Raw genomic sequence first — 22,425 nt, 5'->3', positions numbered from 1 at the left:
CGTCAACTAAAATCAAAACATCACATTTCCTATTTCATATCACAATTATTTGGTGGTTTTGCAAATGTGAAAAAACTATTATCAGCCTCTCTACCATATATAAAAGTATTTTGATCTGACTAAATCACAACAGTGCAAGAACATAAATACAGTGACTTGAAAATGTATTAGCACTTTGGTCAAATTCTTCCTTTGCATTGTTTCCTCACTTTAATGATTAATATCATCATGTGTGTATGGATTTTGCTGGAAATTCATCACCGTTTTAGACACCAGGTGAGAACAGAACATGACAAACCAAGCCAGAAAGAATCCGTATGACTTATACAATGCTTGCCTCCGCTATACCATTGGCAGGTTGCGATGAAAAAAAAAAACAGGTCTGGAGATAATCAGGTTTAGGTGAGGTCAGTGTTAATAAAATAAAAAATGTGATTAGCCTCAATAAATTCATGATTTTACAAGAGGGTCATGTAATTTTTCACACAGATTCAGCTAGCTTTGAATAGTTGTTCCCTTAATAAATCAAATCACAAATTAAAATTGCATTTCATTTTAGTTAGATAATATTTATACATTCAGGTGATGATCTAAAACAATAAAATGGATAAACTATTCAAAAAAAATAGAAGGGGGAAAATATATTTTCTTGGAACTGTAAATGAAGTCCCCAAAACACAGAATTCTAAAGCTATTTCCAAACACACCTCTAAACCTTCCCCTAAACAGCTCATTGATATACAAAAAAAATAAATCAATAACTTAAATAATCACTAAACTGGCACAATCATGTCAGACAGACATTTCAGCACAAATTGTACTGGCCTAAATGTCATGCATCACTGAACATGGAAAAATTAAGCCGAACTCTCAAATTTCACTTGAAAGTTTGTCTTAATTGCATCAGAACAAGTATGAACATTTCAAATACAATACGATTTTGCGTACCTTCAGGTAACGTCTCTGCATTAGCATTGACACTAGGGCTGGGCGATATGACCTAAAATCAATATCGCGATAAATTGGGCACTTTTACCTCGATAACAATAAATGCTCGATAAATTCCCCCTGAGGACCAAAATCAAAATAAATGCAGGAAATGCATATTAACTGCTTTTTTTATTGGCCAACTGGTACACATTTCTTTCAATGAAAAATAAAAGTACAAAAATAATTTGAATAAACATTCAAAATAGCTTGCTTTGCATGACTTGAACAATGTCACAAAGAACAGGAGAAAAGGGTACCTCTCACAAAATCTTTTTCTGCAAATATATTGTGCTGAGATGCTGCAATGCCATTTGCAAAGCCCTAGATTTGTGTAAAGGTATCTTGTAAACAATATAAATAATGCCACGTGCAAAGGAGCTAGTCGCCTGTAAACAAAATGCTAAATAAAATGAAAAAAATGTCAATGGAATGCCAATGCCAAATAAACAAGTGTGCTTCATCAGGAAAATGTGCAGTCTCGAGTACTCTGGTGCGCGGTCGCCACTTGTCGTATATGTACTGCACATTCAGGCTCAAACAGGGATGCATGTTGCGACTCGACCACAAGTCGGATGTGGATGCAAAATGCTCGACATGTCTCCGCTCCCGTCCCGATGTTGTCCATATGGGGAAGTGCTGTTTGCGACAAATATTTTTGTACCTCTTGTCGGCTACGTTCATGAGGCGTTTAAATCCTGTGCGCTCCACTGTAACTAGAGGAGCTCTATCTTTAGCTATGTGCTAGGGCCTAGCACATAGCTAACGATAGAGCTCCTCTCGCTACAGTTGAGCGAACGGGATTAAAACATCTCATGAAAGTAGCCGACGAGGTTCGAAAATATTTTTCGCAAACCGTACTTCCCAATACGGACAACATCGGGATGGGAGCTTAGATATGTCAAGTATTTTGCATCCACATCCGACTTGTGGTCAAGTCGCAACATGGAAGAAGAAGTCCCACTAAGCAGCATAGTAAGAGAAAAATGTCATTGAAAATTGTTATATTTTTGTTTGTGGACTTGCTTGAACTGAGAGTTTATGTGTGTGTGAGACAGTGCACACAATGTTAACTGTTGAAAAAAATAACTGTCATTATTTTGCTGTGGGTCATTTTCAATAAATCTGGCTGAGCAGAGGCCTGTGTGTGTCTCTCTCTGTGTGTGCGCGCACACACACATGATGCATGGAATGATGTTCATGTGTGCCCAAGTATGATGTGGCTCTTTGCAGTAACACAGTAAAAAAAGTGGCTCTTAGTCTCTGACTGGTTGGCCACCCCTGTGCTAGGCTATCACGTCCACCTCTGAGACATTCTCTCGTATGGTGTCGCCTCCGTTATGGGCTGTTGTCACTTGTCGAACCTTGCTTCTCACTTTGAACTTTTAGCACAAGCTCCAAGTCAACAGCATGGTTGTGTTGTGGGTGGTGAAACAGAAAAGGTTGGACGCGCTGTTTCAGGTGCTTACGACGCACTTTGTGGTTCATGTTCTTTTGCTCAAACATCGTCTTTATGGAACCCAAAACATTTCCAAACGACAGATGTCGAATTTCTTTTCGGGACAAGCGCGACAGGAACAATTTCAACTAACGTTACTTCGTCTGCAGCCGTGTCAGCCGCGTCAGGATTTGAATCGCCAGCAACGAACGCGTCTTCTGTTTACATTCTTCTACTTCGCATGAGTCACGTGACTAGAAGCGCCGTAGCCGTCTTAAAGAGGCATGAACATCGCCGCAGACAGAAAAGACTTTTTCTTTTTTTTTTTTAGACACCGAATTTACCGACAAGGGCAAAATTATGTCGGTCACTGTAATACATTTCGGTAACGGTAAATTTTCGGTTTATCGCCCAGCCCTAATTGACACATTCCTTTAAAACCGATATGTTGCTAAATGCTCGTTTACGTTGCACCAAAATTGGGTGGGAACATTCATTAGCTTTTCAGTAGCTTTTCGCTATTGACATTTTTACAATAAATATTTCTATTGATTATTCAATCAAATAATTGAATGAGCGGAAAACATTTAATTTTGCATTTAAGTGTATTAAAAAACCATTTCCCCAATCACTTTTTATTGAACATGTATTGTTGTTTATTTGTTGTATGTATTGTTTAGTGATTAAAAATCAACAACTGTATACCTATAACATACCATATCAGACGAGAGGAATTAATCTACTTACCAACCTTTTTGAAACAGATTTAGTTACTGATTCGGTCATCAGTAAAACCAGATGTCTGCAAATGTCTAATTTTGATTAAACACAAAAGGTAATCAGTCTGCTCTGATAATAATTAGTGATAAAAGGTTGGGAAACAATGCTAATCGATTAGATGTGACACCTCTACTCCTAACTCGTGTAGCTTTGCTGTACCGGGCTTTCAATGAAGTCATGGTCTCGCAACATTTAAGAACCAATGGTTTTGAAATGGCTTCTTGGAGAACAGAAAAGTACTCCATTCAACTTTCTAATGAATCAACTTTACAAACTTCGGAACAACCAGGCCTTGTTTTGATTTCAATAATACAAATCTCTTCTGGTAAATAAACAACCTGATTGGCTCGTTATGGTCACGAGATCACAACAGCAACTGTTATACTGAATATATGCAGTCTGTGACAGCGGCGTTTGTGAGGAAAAAAAAATGTTGTGAGACAATGCATGGTCCATTATTTGAAGATACCCATTCTGTAGGAATTTGGGACTGTTTTAAACAGCATTGCTTGACCAGGTCGGCCTGGAATAGACCATTAGTTTGGGAATTGTCCTGAATTTCCCAATTGAAACAATAATGTCAATGCATCATCATAAAGAGAATTTCGATGGGAATTGATGAAGACAAGAAAAGTGAGAAAGCTGGACCAAGCAGCGTCTGTATGCAGCTGAATGGGCCGGTGAATATAACAGTCAAATCCCGAGAGATATTCATATCACTTCAAGCAAGCAAAGACACGCCAAAATGAAAAGTCTGGCTAGTTTGATGAATAATTAATTAAATAACTTCCCTTCCTTCCACTGACCCCGTCCGTCTCTGCCGTCTGAGCATCAATCTGTGTATGCCATTTAGAATGACAAACTGTCATGATTTCATCCAGGGTACTGATAGAGTTCTTATAACATGAGCAGTGAAGACATTTACAAGGGGGCTTATTTCAAAATTGTTATCAAAGAGCCAAGCTCATATTATGCATTGCAACTTTTGAGGTTACACAATGGCTCAAGAGACATTGCTCTTCCTTTGGAAACTTGTTGGCAGTATGCAACACTTTAAATTAAAGCATGTACAACTGCTAAAATCAAGCCCCAGTATATGTATGGCTCATATAAATGCTAAAATGTTTTAGTAGGTTTGTATGTTGACTTTTTCCTTTTCTTTTCTTGTTGGATATATTCTATAAATTATCTATAGTATTAATTTAAAATGAGTTAAAATCCTCAGGGGATAGGACTAGATAAGTTCTCTACTTCTTCTTACTCCCTTTTGAACATGTAAACCGTGCTGACAATCATATCTGTACCGCTTCACCTCACTACGGTCGCGGAGGGTGCTGGAGCCTATTCCAGCTGTCTTCAGGCAGTAGGCGAGATACACCCTGAATTGGTGTCCAGCCAATCTCAAGGCACACATAGACGAACAACCATCCGAGCTCACACTCAATACCTTGGGGCAATTTAGAGTGTTGAATCGACCTGCCATGCATGGGAGGAAACCGGAGTACCCGGAGGAAACCCACGCAGGCACGGGCAGAACATGCAAACTCCACACAGGAAGGCCGGAGCCGGAATCGAACCCACGACCCCCGTATTGTGAGGCCATCGTGCTAACCAGTCGATATATATATATATATTTATATATATATATATATATATATATATATATATATATATATATATATATATATATATATATTATTAGGGCTGGGCAACGATTACATTTTTTAATCGATCAGTTGGATGAGGTTGTGATTAATCAGGATTAATCTTTAGTATTATATCGCACACTTTTATTATAAATGCATTACCATATAAATACAAGTGCCAATGCATTTGTTGGGCTTACACTTTTGGTACCTGCCAGAATTTGTATCCCCTCATAACTTTCCCTAGGAAAAAGGGATCCAGTTCAAATTTGCTACAGTTACTCAAAATGATCCCAGGAATATGCAGAGAAAGCCATTTGATGGTGCTTGGGGTGCTTGGAGGGGATACAAACCTGCCAGAATCAAAATCCCCTTGTATCACCGGTAGGGGAGGTCTACAGTTCATTAAATATGCTAAATAAATATAGATTTTTTTTCTCTTGGTTCTGTTCTGTTTTAATTTGCAAAGGAACTATTTTAAGAATCTGTACCTTTATGTGCATTCACAGTACAAAATTGTTCTGTACATACAGCCGTAAAGAACACATTTTTTTCAACATGGAAAACTGCGGCTTGTATATCTTTTTGTGGGTGGGGGGCTGCGGTCATTTGCAAAAGGTAGTAAACTTTCAATGGCTAAAAAATAACTAAAAATATATAACCACCACTTAGAATATTAGTTTTATTTCTTCATTACAAACTACTGTAAGACTATAATCAATCCATCAATCAGTAAATCAATCAATCATTGTAAAAGAGCTGTCAGTCTGTTTGTTGTGGAGGCTATGTCGATAGCAGTGTGTGTCAGTCTTGACTGTTAATCGGGTGGTTCAGATTTTTTATCTTACCGGAGCCTGGGGCGCCGGCCAGAGCGCCACTTCGCGGCCGGGTTGTTTGGAAGGGCAAATGGTGCAGGATGGCGGAATAAGGAGGAGGCAGGTGGCTGCTTTAAGCAATTTATCCAACAGTTTGGCAATTAACATCCAAATTCACAACAGTGTCCATTAAAGTCCATTACAATGTGTCCTTTTGGTTTGGTTTCCTGCCGTGGAGGCCACTAGGTGAAACGTCGAGTGGTTGGATGAGTCTTGTGTGTTTGGGTGTCCGTAGTTATGGAAATATGTCAAACAGGGCTGGCAATAAGGATTATATATGGCCCGGAGATGTGTATATGTGTGGTCTCTCACATGGACGCACACTCGAGATTGGCACATTTTCAGCTCAGAGGAAAACACACGGATCAAATCACGAACTTCTATCGGCGGCACACTTTAACTTCGCCGTAACTGCTCCGACTGGTCGCACTCTCGCGCTCTCGCCCTGTCCCCCTCTCTCTCTCTCTCTCTCTCTCTCGACCGCGGCGCCAGAGCGATGAAGGACCCCGCCTAGCTGCCCAAACACTGCCTGCATAAAATAAGGAAATATGAGTCTTTTGTACACTGTTAGTTCCAGAATTGGCCGCAATAGACCACAGTGCCAGTAAACGGTGCTCTGGTCCAATCAACAGATAAAGACGGGTTCAAGTGATATACAGTAGAATAGACTAGACAGCAGGCTCACGTGCCCAAGTAATGGAATGCATAGACATTAGTTAAGCATCGGCATATGAACACAGCTCAAAGGACTTTGTCGTTAGGACCTATTCATTTCAATGGCTGTTGTTTACTGGAGCAAGTTCTCGCAATGCAGTGTGTATAACACATCTCTTGAACATTTTTGGTATAGTGTTGAGTATTTAGTACTTTATTTTTTCTGTCTATGGAATCCAATCATAATGGAGGTGGAAAAAGTACTCCTGTTTAAAAGAAAATTGACCCAAATCTTTGAAACTGTTACAGTATCTCTATGATCATGGCAAATCCTCCTGTCTGCCATCCCTCTATTGTGAAGGACTAGAATTTTGCAAACATGAGGACCACAGTTGAACTGAGACTCGCCTTTTTATTGAAAAATACTCGGTAGAAAGGTTAGTGAAGTCACTACATATTGGCAACATTACAGGCATGTCATAGCTCTTCCTCGCTTGTACCATCAGCACACGTGTACACATTCTACGTTTATTTTTTTTACTTCATGAACACCGCAAAGGCTGGTCAGAGAGGAAATGGCTTGATGTGTCCCACAGATGGAGAAGAGTTTGCAAATGCAATGCAGTTACAGACCAGCTAACAGTTTGTTCTTCTTCTGCTCATGCTTCTGGTATGTTCTAGCACTTGGGATGCCCTGTGGCAACATTCTGCCTATCATAGTCTCGGTAGCATAATAGACAACTGGTTCGAGGCAGGAGATCGGACATTACATGCTTACTGTGTGGTGTGCTGTATAAGGCATCTCATGCACATTAAACACAATAAAACAAGTAAGAACTGCTTTTCTCGTCATGTGGGGTCTCTCATGTTTAAAACGGATAAGATGTTAAAACCCCGCTTAACTCACATGGGCACGCAAAACACACATTGCAGGGGCACATAGTAGATTAAGCAGAAAATGCAATGGAGTCATTGCAATGCATGTGCCACCTCAGCACAAATGTCTCCAGGAAATTTGAGTGGGTGTTACCATAGAGGTTGGATCAAGATTACAATGTTTCATGTAAAACCGCTTATCACCAGACAGTTCTCACAACTCTCTCCACTGTGTGTTCATTGCTAAATGGTGGCAGTAGTAAGATTGTTTCAGGGACAGAGGCTCTGTCTGAAAAGGCTTCCACAAGAGGTTGGCCTGCTTGGGGGCTTTTGGCAATGGTCAGAATTCAGATGTGGCTAAATTATATTTGTGAAGAGGACAATAGGTGGAGGCAGAAACTTCCATGGCAACAAGCGAATAAAGGGCATGGCACTAAAACAAGGTATTGCAAAATTCATCAGTAATGGCTTTGCAAGAATGCCATTCATTTGCAATCTGAGTCCGGAATTGTGAACATATCCCGTTATGTAGGGAGTCTAAGAATCTCACGAAGTTTTGCTCATTATTATTATTATTATTTTTAATAGTTGCTAAACGCATTTAAAATTGACTTTGAGAAGCGTGAAGCAAGAGTACTTACGGATACAGGTAGGCTGGATACCCGACCATGTCAGATCAGGTAAACAGAGGCGGGTTATGGAGCCCTGCAGGATGTGTCCCAGTTGGCACTGGAAGTCCACTCTGCTGCCCACCTGGACACAGACACACAGAAAACGAAGTCTTAGTTGATTATGTGTCATGTGAGGGCAACGGATAACGACAAATCAACTTGTGGGGTTGTGGGGTATTTCAAGCCCTGCTAATGTATGTGCAGATCCACTATTTGGAAATGAATAAAATTACAATCCTCTTCAATGCAGCTCTATCTATCAATATATGCAACTCAAGAAGTACATTGTGTGCACTGTTTTCTAAAATTGAATTCACTTATTCACCTTAAAACCAGTTGTGTAATTCATGAAGCCATGTTCGGGCACACCTGGATTTTCACATGTGGTTCTTGAGGGCTCTGAAAAAATAAATTGTGATGAGGACAAGGAGTAAGAAAAAGCGAGTAAAGAAATTATTTAAAAAAATAAGCACTATATATTATGGGCTTTATTTCTCATCAAGTTTTACAGTGCCTTCATGATTTAATCTCACTTGAACTTAGTGAAGAGAAATAATAGTAAATATATCTTTCCATAGAAATTAATATTTATGGTGGAGACAGTGTTAAGTACCGATGCAGCGCGGATGAGATCCACTCCAGGTGCCGTCCTCCTGGCACATGCGTGTTGTTGATCCGACCAGCACATAAGGGACAATGCAGTTAAATGTGACCTCTGACTTAAAGATGAAGCTGCGCCCCTCTCGCCGTGCTTTGGCAGGCGAACCAGGATCACCACAGAACTTGGCTGTGAAGGCAGAGATTTAAAAAAAAAAAAAGAAAAAACAAGTTGCAAAAATTATGAGCTGAGATGTCCAACATTGATGATGAATTTCAATTTGCAAACAGAAAGCAAGGTTATGTGGATTGTACTTGAAAAGTCTAACTGGATACACATTAATTAATTCATTCATTCATGCTTTCATTCATTTCTCGAGCAAGATTTAATATAGGAGACAACTGCTGCTGCTCCCCAAAGACATTTTAAATGTCGTGGCAGCATCTGCAATAGATCTCAAAATCGATTAATTTTGCGACACATGTACGTCTTTTAAACTTGAATGAATAAGCAGCTCGGATAATGGATAGGTGAAGTTACTTTGGGTGATTTAGCTAGGGCAGGGATGTCCAAACTTTTTGCAAAGCGGGCCGGATTTGAAGTTGCAAAATGTGGGGGGGGCCGACCTCGGCTGACATTCACTGCATAAACAACAATATATTCAAACACATTTTAGCAAGCGATTCTGTGTTTCACATTTTGCTTTTTTATTTGCATTTAAACCATCAAACATGTATTTTGGTTCATTTGAAATATGAACATCACATGCAATTGAATATTTGCTTAACTTTTTATTCTTAAACAGAAGTAATTATACTCTTGAGTGCAAATAATATTTGAACATGAATTATATTATGAACATGAATTATATTATCATCATGGGAGTTCAATGTCCACAGAATTTTTGAAAAACAGAAATGATTACCACAAGTGCAGGACTAATTTGATATATATGACATATCAAATATAAATGTTGATTGAAAATTTTATTCTGGAATGAAAACCGACAACTTGTCTGAATTTGTGACTGAACAAAACAAAATTAAGTCAGTTATTTTAATGACAAATGACTTGCCTGCATTAATGTGACGGGTGATACTGAGATCTGGACTGCAGCACAAAGGCCAGGTCTGGCTCAAAGGCAGAAGTATTAATGCGCAAGATGTCTCGCAGATGAGAGTCTGTGAGCCGTGTCCTCAGACGACTCTTATTTAAGTTCATTACAGAGAATGTCTTTTCACACAAATACGTCGACCCAAACAAGCTCAACATTTTCTTAGCAAACTCTCGAATCTCTCGAAACCTGCCTTTATCCAGCTCTCTGTAAAAGTTGGCAAGAGAAAGTTGCTGGTGCCGACTACGGCTCTCGGCGTCACACTGCAACTCAATGAGCTCCAGCTGTAAATGGGCTGTGTCCACGGAGAAAGGTGATGAAAAAAGAGCGATGTCCTTCTCAATAGCTGCAAAATCCCGAAAGCGTTGTGTGAACTCTTCAGCCAAAGATTTCATATCTGATGTGTACCTCTTCGTTTGTGCACTGATATTGCTCTCTGGGAATCTGATTATGATTTCTTGCAGCGCTGAAAAATGTGCAGTATTGGGCTGGGTCTGCGACAGGTGTCTTTCAAACAGTTTGAGCTTGATTCCAAAGGCTTTGATGTGTGAAAATAGTTGGTTTATGACTCCGTCTGGTCCCTGGAGACTGGTGTTCAGGACATTAAGGTGCTTTGTAATGTCAACTAGAAAACCCAAATCAGCTAGCCACATGGGGTCACTTAGTTCTTGCATAGGTTGTCCCTTTTCAGCCAAAAACTCACAGATTTGCTGCTTAAGAGAGTAGAAGCGCGACTGCAGAACCCCGACTAAGCCATCGCACGTCAGTGAAATAGACAACATCTCCATATTCTGCATGAACATCGCTGAGAAACTGTTGAAACTGGCGGTGGCATAGCGCTCTGGAGCGAATATAGTTTATAGCCTTTATCACCGGTTTCATAACATGTTCGTATTGGAGATGTTTGGCACACAGAACTTGCTGATGAATGATGCAATGGAGTTTTACAGCGCTACCCCCTTCTTCACTTACTTTGTTACATATTAGTGTCGCTAATCCACTTCGTTCGCCAGCCATGGATGGTGCGCCGTCCGTAATAATCCCAGAAATTTTATTCCACGGGAGTTTTAAGTCATCCACGGCAGCGCAAACAGAAGAGAATAGGTCTGTTCCTCTCGTTTGGGCTTTCAGGCTCTGCAGGTCAAGTAGTTCTTCAGTAACGTTCATTTCATTGTCCACTCCTCTCAAAAAAATAAGCAACTGGGCAGTGTCCGAGGCGTCTGTGCTTTCGTCGCAAGCCAGCGAAAAAAAATCAAACTCCTTTCCTTGGACCCCCAATTGTCTTTTGATGTCTGACGACACTTCCTCAATCCTGCGTGCTACGGTGTTACGTGCCAGGCAAACTTTGGCAAACTCTTGCTGCTTCTCGGGACATATTTTCTTCGCCATAGTCATCATGCAGTCTTTGATAAATTCACCCTCGGTGAAAGGTTTGCAATGCTTCGCGATCAGTGTTGCTACCTCGTAGCTAGCTTTCGTGGCATTCTCATTTGACTCTCGGGCTCTTGCAAAATACTGATGCTGTGAGAATAAACCCGCTTCAAGTTGCGCCAATTTCTTGCTGCGTTCCTCCCCGGTCAAATTGTCATACATGTCAGCGTGTTTCGTTTGGTAATGTCGTTTGACATTGAACTCTTTAAAAACAGCCACGGTCTCTTTGCAAATGAGACAGACACAGTTGTTACGTATTTCTGTGAAGAAATAGTCCAATTTCGACACATCTTTGAAGCGTCGACCCTCGCAGTCAACTTTCCTTTTTTTGTTTATTGTCGCCATTTTATAAATTGGGGGTAAAGGTCACCCGGGCTGATGCCTTGTAGTGATACTGCCTCTAGTGGGTAAATTAAGAACAGCAGTTAGGAAGAGCGCGCACTCAGTACTGTATATGTGCGGGCCAGAATGTATTAATTTTATTACAGAGGCTGCGGGCCGGATTAAGTTTGACCCCGGGCCGTATTTGGCCCCCGGGCCGGACTTTGGACATGTCTGAGCTAGGGGGATGGGCATATTTGTGAAGACATCGCTCCAAGCCCAGTCCTCAGGAGCCGCTATCCAGCCTGTTTTAGAGGTTTCCCTAGCTCCAAAGCACTTGATTCAAATGAGAGATTGTTCACAGTCTTGTGCAAAGGTGATGAACTGATCATTTCAATCAGGTGTGTTCAAGCAGACAGGCTGGATAGGGGCTTCCGCACTTGGAAACCCCTGCACTCGCTGATGCGGAGTAGAAGCAAAGTTGTCAGGCAGATAGTTAAAGCAGTGTGTGATAAAGCCAATAATGAGGCAGTAGCATCAGTTGGACACCAAGTTAGCTTTTATGTGATCTGGATTTTGGGGACCAATCACCAGAAGGGGGCATTCCTCAGTTCTTTAGTCCGTCTGTGAGTTGTTGTCAATAACTCCGGACCGCCCAGTTGGTCCATGTCAGCCAAACAACATAGAGAAACGGAGTTACAGGTATCACGTCACACGCTGGTGCCACACACCTGACATGCAGCTAAATAAATACAAAAAATAAAAGTGTTGGATAACATTCAGTCCTTTGGATAACTTTGTCCAAAATTGTTTTTATTACACAGATCACCACACTGTGTGTCCCTGTTGTTTTTGTTATAATTTCTCTTCATTTGTGTGCTTGTGCAGCGCCTGAGTGTGACATGGAAATTATGTTCTCGATGCCGATTGGCTGTCGCCGACAAGGGATGGACTGGGTCCACGTCGGTCGGACTGAAATGATGACGGGAACTTGAACAGACGGATTAATGATGCCCACCTCTGCTGATCACCAGGTGGACATTTGTCAGTGCTTTAGTCTGTCTCCGAGTTCTCGTCAGTATTTCAGACCCGTCTAGTCCAACCCGTCTCAGCCAAACGGTGTTGAGAACAGACTCACCGGTACCACGTCACATGCAAATGCCGCAAACCTGACATGCAGTCAAAAAATAAAAAACTAAACAGAAAATAGTGTTGTATACAATTTACGAGATGGGTTACGACGTTAACAAATTATGCAAAATATCGGCCGGCCCAACATAGAAAATTATGGGACTGCCATCCTTTTTCATGACAGGAACAATTGAAATAGCCCAGTCACTTGGGCTTACAGGTGCTAGGACCTCACTCTTTACCAATCTGTCCAATTCTTCTTCGATTTTCGGTTTGATGGCATATGGGACGGGTCTAGCTTTTAGACACCTTGGGGAACTCCCAGGTTTAACCTTCAGTGTAACATTAATGTCTTTCATGCTACCAAGTTCACCATCAAAAACCTTGGAATGCTTTTTCAAGATCTTCTGTAAGCAGGTTCTTTCTCCTTCCCTGATTATGAACACTTGTTGCCAATTCAATTTGATCTTCTTGAGCCACCAGTGGCCCAGTAAAGCTGGATAATTCCCTTTTACAACGTACAAGGGAAGAGTCTTTTTCTGTTCGTTATGTTCCACCATCACATGCACAATTCCTAGCACTGGGACAGTTGCACCAGTGTATGTTCTTAACTTCAGTCTAGTCTTTTGGAGGACAAGGTGTTGGAATTTGTCTTTATAAACAACTTCCAATATAATGGACACACGTGTACCAGTGTCCAACTGCATTCGGACCGGCACATTCTCCAGTAACGGTGTGACCCAGTATCCGTCATCAGGGTCGTCCAGAACAGAGAAGACATGTACTGTGTCTTCCTCTGACTCACAATCACTGTGTTCATCCTCTTCATGTTCCATCTTATTTACATATTTCTTCCGGTTACACCACGTTTTTGTTTCTCATTATGTTGTGTGACTTAATCTTCTTACTTCTACAGACACGTTCAATGTGGCCCTTCTTACCACAGTTTCTACAGTCCAAGTCCTTACACCAGCACTCTGGTTGCTGATGCCCTGATTTTCCACAACAATAACATGGTTGGTTTGATGCTGTTTTCTTTGTAAATTCCGTTGCTACCTTGTGTACTTGGGTGGAAGTGCTTAACAAATGTGCTTCTTTGGTACCTCTTCTCCAGTCGCAGGTTAGCTTCTGTCAATAGTCGTTTTTGAATTGACTGACAGCGCAGACCAGACACTAGCCGGTCACGTATAGTGTCGTTTAGTGAAAGTCCAAATTCACAATGTTCAGATCACTGTTTCAATACAGCTACAAATTGTGAAACAGATTCCCCCTCCTCCTGATTTCTCTCATGGAATCTAAACCTCTCTGCTATGACGAACGGTTTTGGTGCTAATGGATAATGTAATCATGGCAGTCAATCTAAACAGAACAAAGGGGAGCCACTTTTGTGATCCCATGGAAGTCCATTGTTTCAGAGGGGTCTCGTTCACACCTCCTTTGTTGCAGCCTTGATCCAATCTTCCTGCACTTTCTGAGAGTCCTCAGGAAATTCAACCTGGACAGGAAGCTGCTGCTAGCCTTCTACCACTCGTCCATCGAGAGCCTGCTGACGTACTGTGTCTCCACCTGGTACAGCGGCTGCACTGAGGCGGACAGAGTGAGGCTCCAGAGGACAGTCAAAACAGCGCAAAGGATTATTGGCTGCCCTCTCCCCTCACTGTCGGACATCTACACCGCCCGGTGCCTCAGAAGGGCTCTCAACATCGTCAAAGACAATACCCACCCAAACTCACACCTGTTCGACCTGATGCCCTCTGGCAGGCGCTACAGATGCATCAAATCGAGGACCAATAGACTGAGAAACAGTTTCTTACCGAGAGCCATCTCCATTCTGAACTCTCACACACACACGAGAACACCCTTACCTTGCAGAACAGCATTGTGATGTGTTTTTATATACACTATTCAGTACTAAATTCCATTGCACTCTCTTATTTATTTATCTAATTTATATATTTGTCTGTATTATTGTTGTATTGAACTGGAGAGGGGAGCCCTCTAATCTCGTTGCTCACTTGAGTACAATGACAATAAAGGGATTTCTAATTCTAATTCTGAGGGTCTTGTCATTAGCGTGGTCCAAACTTCGGTTACACTTAAAGGATTTCATACATTTGACTATAAAGTTTGAGCTTAACATAGTTCATTAGATGTTGCTGCATCCAGTGTATGAAAATGTGATACTGTAAAATGCTGAGAGTGTGACTGGTGGAGCGAAACTGGTTGCGGGGGTTGTGCAAGAATGGAATGTTTTAGAAGCAGACGGTGCTGAGCGAGACGAGATGACTCCGGGAGCAGTGGATGAAGGAGCGGCCATCAGGAAAAGAAAAACGGTTAACAAAAGGAGCTTGCAACGCAAGAAAACCGAAAACAAGAATGTCCTTCCTCCAAAGGGTAAGGTTTAATCCAATCATCGAAAAACACAAAGCGAGCCGAAACGTAGCTGAAGACATAAACAAGGTAACAATAAGCATGATCAAGACACGGAGCAAGGGTTGGCAAAGACTATAGCAAAGGCACAAGGCGAGAGCAAGAGAGAGCACTCGCGTGTCGGAGGCTTAAATAGTCCACAATCAAGAGGTGATGGGTTGCAGCTGCGGAGTCTCGTAACGCGTCGCCGGGCAACGCGCCATTGACCACGCCCACTCTACTGCAACACAAGGCATGATCGTGACAACGGCCAAAAACAATGAACGCAGGGCCGTACCTCATCGCCAGTTTGTTATAACTTAGGTAGGAGGATTAATATCCAGAATAAAGACTCGGGAGGCAGGAAGCCATTTTAACTGCGTCTGTATTTTCGTTCAGCACTCAACAACAACAACAACTTACGTCATCAACAGGTTATCCAGGGGGCACCGCTGCATTCTCAACAAGAAACGACTACAATCAATACATAACATAGTCCAGTTCCGGTTCCGGCGCTGCGCGAGTGGCAGCCTGTTTACAGCAGCTTGGTTCACTATTGAGCCTTTTTGTGTTTTCCCTTTACCCTGTTTTATTTATTTTACCTCATCGCAGCAATGGAGACCCAACTTGCGGTGGTTTCATTGCTGCTGGGGGATGTTTTTAGCGCGATCGTGTCTGGAGACAAAACTCGGAGCTACGGATCGATCGTGTACACAAGAGATCAGCCGTTAGAACTCCGTGCTAACCCCGCGCCGGCTCCCGGAGAGAGACCTGATATCCCCCGCGAGCTGAGGAGGAAGAGACGGGATGTCGTGCGGGGGCTAAACGTCAGGCAAGGAGGAGACGATACCATCCCGTCCTCCTGTCCGCTATTATGGGGAATGTTAGATCCCTTCTCAATAAAATGGACGAGCTAACAGCGCTAACCCGGCACAAGAGGAATTTCCGGGAGGCTAGCTTGCTGATGTTCACGGAGTCGTGGCTAACAGAGCTCACGCCGGACGCCGTTGTGGAATTGGACGACTTCCAAATCCTACGTGCAGACAGGACACTGCAGAGCGGTAAGACGAAAGGAGGAGAGCGGGCTGTGTTTGTTAATGATAGATGGTGTAACCCTGGGCACATCACTGTTAAGGATCACCTTTGCAGTCGGGACATTGAACTGATAGCTGTTAGCATTCGTCCGTACTATTTACCGCGAGAGTTCAGTCATTTGATGGCGGTGGCGGCGAACGTGCCACCCTCTGCTAACAATGAGACAGTCTGTGACGTACTGACTGCAGCTGTGAGCAGGTTACAAACACAGCACCCAAATGCCTTGCTCCTTATCTCTGGTGACTTCAATCATGTTTCTGATATCTCCTCTCTGCCTTCATTCACAAAATATGTAACCTGCCACACCAGAGAAAATAAAATATTGGACCTGTTCTATGCCAACACCAAGGAGGCATACACATCACTGTCCCTCCCACTGCCTAGGCAAAGCTGGTCACAACTTGGTTGCTCTCCTGCCTGTGTACAAACCTCTCGTCCGCAGGCAGCCAGCTGTGACACGCACAGTTCAGAGATGGTCTGGAAAAGCCGAGGAGGCCTTAAAGGACTGTTTCAACACAACTGTGTGGGAGGTATTCAGTGAAGCCCACGGGGAGGACATTAGGAGTCTAACAGACACAATTACAGACCATATTAATTTCTGCATGGAGAATACCATTCCCACCAGGACAGTAAGATGGTTCTCCAACAACAAACTCTGGATCACACCGGACCTTAAAGCTCTCCTGAAGGAGAAAAAGAGAGCTTTTGTGTCAGGCGACAAGGAGGAGCTGAAGAGAGTGCAACGTCAGCTGAGAAGGAGGATCAGAGAGGGGAAAAAGTCCAACAGGATGCGGATGGAGGAACAGCTACAGCGGAACAATGCCAGGGATGTCTGGAGGGGCCTGAAGACCATCTCAGGCCACGGACAACCAGGTAAGACCCAGAAGGGGGGGTGGGTTTCAGTGGGCAAATGAGTTAAACCTATTTTTCAATATGTTTGATCAGATGCCGGCCCCCACTCAGTCCCCCCTCCTACAGCCCCCACCAACCCCTCCTGCCTCCGCATACGAGACCCTCTCTCCCCCTCTCTTCTCTCCTCTCTCACTCTCCACAGGCTTCAGTTCCCAGCCACATCAGACAACCACCACTTTCTCCTGCTCAGCCTTGTTCCTCACAACATCTCAGGTGAAGAACCAGCTGAGGAAGATGAAGGCAAGGAAGGCAGCGGGTCCCGATGGGATTAGCTCCCAGCTCCTCAAATCCTGCATAGACCAGCTGTGTGGAATCGTCCAGCACATGTTCAACCTGAGCCTGAAGCTGGGCAGAGTCCCCCAGCTGTGGAAAACATCCTGCGTGGTTCTGGTTCCAAAGACCCCCCACCCCAGCCGAAAGAGCTCAACAACTTCAGACCAGTAGCGATGCCGTCTCATCTGATGAAGACCCTGGAGAGACTGGTCCTCGTCCATCTGCGCCCCCTGGTGAGATCTTCGATGGACCCACTCCAGTTCGCATACCAGCCTGGCATCAATGTGGATGATGCCATCATCTACCTGCTCCACACTTCACTCTCCCACTTGGAGAAGGCGGGGAGCACTGTGAGGATCATGTTCTTTGATTTCTCCAGTGCTTTCAACACCATCCAGCCCACCCTGTTGGGAGACAAGCTGGAGGAGGCGGGAGTGGCCCACCACCTCATCACATGGATCAACGACTACCTCACAAACCGGCCACAGTACGTGAGAACACAGGACTGTGCGTCTGACTTGCTCCTCTGCAGCACTGGAACGCCGCAGGGAACTGTTCTGGCTCCCTTCCTGTTCACCCTCTATACCTCGGACAACAAATACAATTCCTCCACCTGTCACCTAAAGAAGTTCTCTGACGACTCTGCGATTGTCGGTCTCATCACTGACGGAGACGATCGGGAGTACAGAGGGGTTACGCAGGGTTTTGTGGACTGGTGTCAGCAGAACCGCCTCCAAATCAACGCTGGGAACTCCAAAGAGCTGGTGGAGGATTTCTGCAAGCGTCAGCACTCTCCGCCTGCACCAGTGAATATCCAGGGAACAGACGTTAAGAGGGTTTCAACTTACAAGTACCTGGGTGTTCATTTGAACAATAAACTGGACTGGAGCGACAACACAGACGCTCTCTATAGGAAGGGTCAGAGCAGACTCTTCCTACTCAGGAGGCTGAGGTCCTTTGGTGTTCAGGGGTCACTCCTCAGGAACCTCTCTGACTTGATGGTTTCACCGGTCATTCTCTATGGAGTGGTCTCCTGGGCAGGAGGCATCTGGGGCCGGGACAAAAAGAGACTGGACAAACTAGTGAGTAGGGCCATCTCTGTCCTGGGCTGCTCCCTGGACTCTGTGGACTCAGTGGGGGGAAGGAGGATGATGGCGAAACTGTAATCAATGCTGGACAACCCAGCTCACCCACTCAATGACACTCTTAGAACACTACACAGCTCCTTCAGTGACTGTACGAAAGAGAGATTCTTCCGCTTCTTCATGCCGTCTGCTGTCAGACTTTTTAACAAGAACATTAGGTCATGCCCACAAACGGATGGGCATTAATGCAATTGTGCAGTCCTAGGATGCAATACACACTACTACTGTGCTTTATCCAATGCTGTACTTAAATATTGACCAATGCTGTATTTTGTTCACCATTACAGTATTCTTATCATTCCAGTACTTTTATCATTACAGTACTTTTACCATTGCAGTACTTTTATCATTGCAGTATTTTCTATCTTTGCAGTATTTTTTCCCTCATTTCAGTATTCTTACCATTACAGTACTTTTATCATTGCAGTATTGTTATCATTGCAGGATTTTCTATCATTCAATATGTTTTTTTTACCATTGCAGCATTTTTATTTATTTCCCCTCTGTACCATGGACATACATTAGGAGTGTTTCCTTACATTTATGTATGTTGAGGGATGTCAGTGTGTATATACATGGGGATTTGTGTCTATACGTTTATACGGAGTATATTTGCATGCTTTTTATGAATGTCTGCTGCTAATGTTATACATTAACGGCTACATTACGCCACCGCCTCTGTGTGATCTATATCTTTCCTGCTGTAACACTGCAAATTTCCCCATTGTGGGACTATTAAATGACATCTTTATCTTAATCCTTATCTTTATAAATGGTTAAAGAAAGCGGTTAATGAAATCCAAGAAACATGCCATTGAGACCATTTTCCATATGTTAATTTCAATGTTTATCTGCTGAGTTGGTGTAAAATCTTGTAAATTTTCACTCATAAAACAATCTTAGAATTTAAAAATAAAGGGGAATCACTTTCATGTGCAGTTACTGTAAGGATACAGCTGATATAAAAGGGAAATGTCAAAAGGCAAAATCATGCTTAGCATATTTAATGCACCACTGTGTTGTGTCAGTGCGTATGTGGGTGACTGAATGAGAAGAAAGAGTGAATACCCAGCAAAACTTATTTCCAGTAGTGCTCCTTACATTCTCTCCCTTAGACTCTTGCCTTCTTTGATGAATTATCAATGCCTCTGAAGTAATCAGTATGCAGTGGTTGTATTCAAAGTTGCTATTCCTGCAGACACGCACAGTCTCCGCTACCGTATGTTCTGTTTGGAAACAAGGCTGTCAAATGAAATCATGATGTGCATTTTGTGATCAACTAAATTCAAATGCAGCTGACTGAATCCTTTGCAGGCTTTCAGTATGGTAAGTATGTGCGGAGAAGGATGCTGAATATTTTTCTATCCTGCATGCAGCTCAAACATAAAAAGCGCAAAGGCATTTAGTGTGAAACTGCATTTAAATACTAAGTTGGTTGAACATTAGGGGTTTTATTTACGTGCCCAGGGAAAATCTGGCGTTAAGTGCAGTCTAACTGTGCCAATGGGGGGGTTTTCTTTCTTTTGACATTTCCCTAAACTTTGCACAAGTACACTGGTTGGCCCTTGTACGAGTGCTGTGGGATGGAACATAGTCGACTCCCAGCCAATGACAGTCAAAGCACACACAAGACTTGACTTTGTGAAAGCAGAAATAGACATTCAAGGGTGGTGCATGAAATTGTTGTGCATAAAGAGCATTTATTGAGGTAAACTGATATTTCTACAGTGATTTAGGGGGATTGTCCCAAGCTATTGTCGGAGCGTGGAATTTGCCTGCCTCTGCCTTGATCATATACACCACCTGCGCCATCATTTCGGCCAGCTTTTAGGTAGTCTACTTTGTGTCACTAATTTAATTTGATTTGATGATTTTTATTGAACATACAAACAGAACAGAAATTAATATAGTCATAAATAAAAGATTCCAAAGTAAAGAGGAAAAAAAAGAAATGTCAGAAGCACAGTCTACATGTTCAATATGGAGTAGGAAGAAGTAGAGAACTTATCTAGTCCTACCCCCTGTTCTCAATGCATTTTTACTTAATTTAAATTAATACAATAGATCAATAATAGGTCAATAATTGGTGAATAGGTGCCTGTCTCCATTTTTATAAATTGGGATGACTTTTGCTATTTTCATTTTGGTTGGAAAGATACCAGATTTGAATGACAGATTACATATATAAGTAAAGAGTTGCACTACATGTTCAATAATAGTTTCTACTAATGGCATATCAATATAAAAATCAGCAGACTTTTTATTTTTTAATGATTTTACAATATTTAATACCTCACTATCATTTACAGGCCTAAGAAACATAGTGGATAAGTTGTTTTTAATATAGTTATCTATTTCAAAGGTATTCTTTGGTTTAGGAATTCCCTTTGCTAGGTGGCTGCCGATATTGACAAAATATTTATTAAATTCGTTCATTAAATTTATTACATTTCAAAATGTTTTTCAATAACTATATTTGTATCTTTTATAAAGTATTCTGGATATTTTTTGGGAACAATGTTTAATTGTGTGATTTAATATTTTCCATATTTCTTGTGTGTTGTTTTTATTTTGGTCTAACAATGTATGATAATGATCTCTCTTACTTGGACTTATACTATTTACTAATTTGTTTTCCTAAGTTTTATACTTTCTTTCGGCATCTTTTGTTCTCAGTTTGGTGAATGTTCTATATAAAATGTTTTTCTTTTTACATGCGTTCTCTATACCCTTTGTCATCCAAGGCTGATCTAAGCCTTTATACTTCCTAGTTATTTAAATTATTGGAAAATATATATTGTATAAGGAGATTATTATAGACTGAAATGCATCATATGCAAGATTTGGATCTTTTTTTGAATAAACCTCAGACCAGTTTTGATTTTCTATGTCAAACTTAAAAGCAGCAATGGAACGCGGTGTTTTTGGTCTTATTTGTGATATTTGAGTTGTTACCTTAGTTTTTTTATCTAAATAATTTTGAAGAACTGCAAAGACAGGAAGATGGTCACTTATGTCATTGATTAGAAGTCCATCTTGTATTTTCTAGTCAATTTTATTTATAAATATATTATCTATTAGTGTGGCTGTATCAACTGTTATTCTACTGGGTTTCGTAATTAATTGCGAGAGGTGCTGGGGCCTCGGCAGCGGCTGCTGCTAGACTGGCCATTGAGGCATCGTACTACCAAATTCACAAGCATGCTTAACTACACTTATCACCTGGGCCGAAAGTGAAGATGTGCCCATTTTTAAAACAAGCGCAGTCTACTTTCAATAAGCACATTGTCAGGTGTGTCTGTGGAATGCCAGCTCAGTGCGCCAGAACGTGCAAACATGCGAGACTACACTTGCCTTGGCACAAAAATGAAGCGTCTGTTTTACTAGCGTTGACTGTTTTAATAGCGAGCTGAGACATGACGCAAGTACATCAAGCGCACATGCAAAATGACTAACTTGAACAGAGGTGGATTTACCACTTAATAATGCTTTTAAATTCATGAGGGCCAGGCCCAAAGACTGCTGTACATAATTCTGTGCTGACATTTTAATGCATAGATAATAGCTTTTGTACACCAAAGATCAGCTCTTTCTTCTCAATTTCCATTTATTTCCCTTTGTAAAACCCTGTAATTTATCACCACGTTGCTTCCCCTTGAGAGTCCTGCAGAAGCAGGCTGGTTTAACTACGTTGACAAGAGTTAGGCTCTTTAGCAGAGCTGCTTATTGATCGTAATTGTAAGCAACATAAGTTTGACGTAGAAAACAACAATCTGGTCAGACACAGTGAGGAACATTATGACTTTATAGAAAATTCTATAAATAAAATAAAATAAAATAGAAAGGTCTATGTGTATTGCTGTTTGAGTGAGATGATGTTGAAATGTGGTGGCATACTTGTTTGTTTTGACTCCTCCTATTGTCGTATACCACCCCAGAAATTATAATTACAAAATGAAGGCTCATGCAGAAATGAGTGTACCCATTGTTACATATCCAGGGCAAACGGTGCCTGCTCGGCACTGACACAGAAACCAGTGAGTGTGGCAACCTGGCTGTCGCCCCATTG

At 42.0% G+C, this 22,425-nt stretch overlaps 1 protein-coding gene across 7 annotated transcripts in view; it reads right to left on the bottom strand.

Moving 5' to 3' along the window:
• LOC148329655 (CUB and sushi domain-containing protein 3-like) overlaps nt 1-22,425 on the bottom strand; it is a 493,599-nt gene that overhangs the window by 87,792 nt on the left and 383,382 nt on the right. For all 7 annotated transcript variants that reach the window (XR_015845569.1, XM_088306210.1, XM_088306213.1 and 4 more), the window contains 3 exons: nt 8,541-8,714; nt 8,253-8,326; nt 7,898-8,009 (listed from right to left, as the gene is read on the bottom strand). Coding sequence is in view for 6 of the 7 variants with exons in the window: in XM_088306210.1 (XP_088162336.1) it covers nt 7,898-8,009; nt 8,253-8,326; nt 8,541-8,714 (360 nt within the window). In the remaining variant the exon portion in view is untranslated. The remainder of the gene's footprint in view (nt 1-7,897; nt 8,010-8,252; nt 8,327-8,540; nt 8,715-22,425) is intronic.

The sequence above is a fragment of the Idiotropiscis lumnitzeri genome, chromosome 10, assembly GCF_059441095.1.
Source record: "Idiotropiscis lumnitzeri isolate Australia: NSW breed Sydney's pygmy pipehorse chromosome 10, RoL_Ilum_1.0, whole genome shotgun sequence".
NCBI classification, from domain to species: domain Eukaryota; kingdom Metazoa; phylum Chordata; class Actinopteri; order Syngnathiformes; family Syngnathidae; genus Idiotropiscis; species Idiotropiscis lumnitzeri.
The sequence above is the reverse complement of the archived record's forward strand: the minus strand, read 5'-3'. Positions and strand labels throughout refer to the sequence as shown.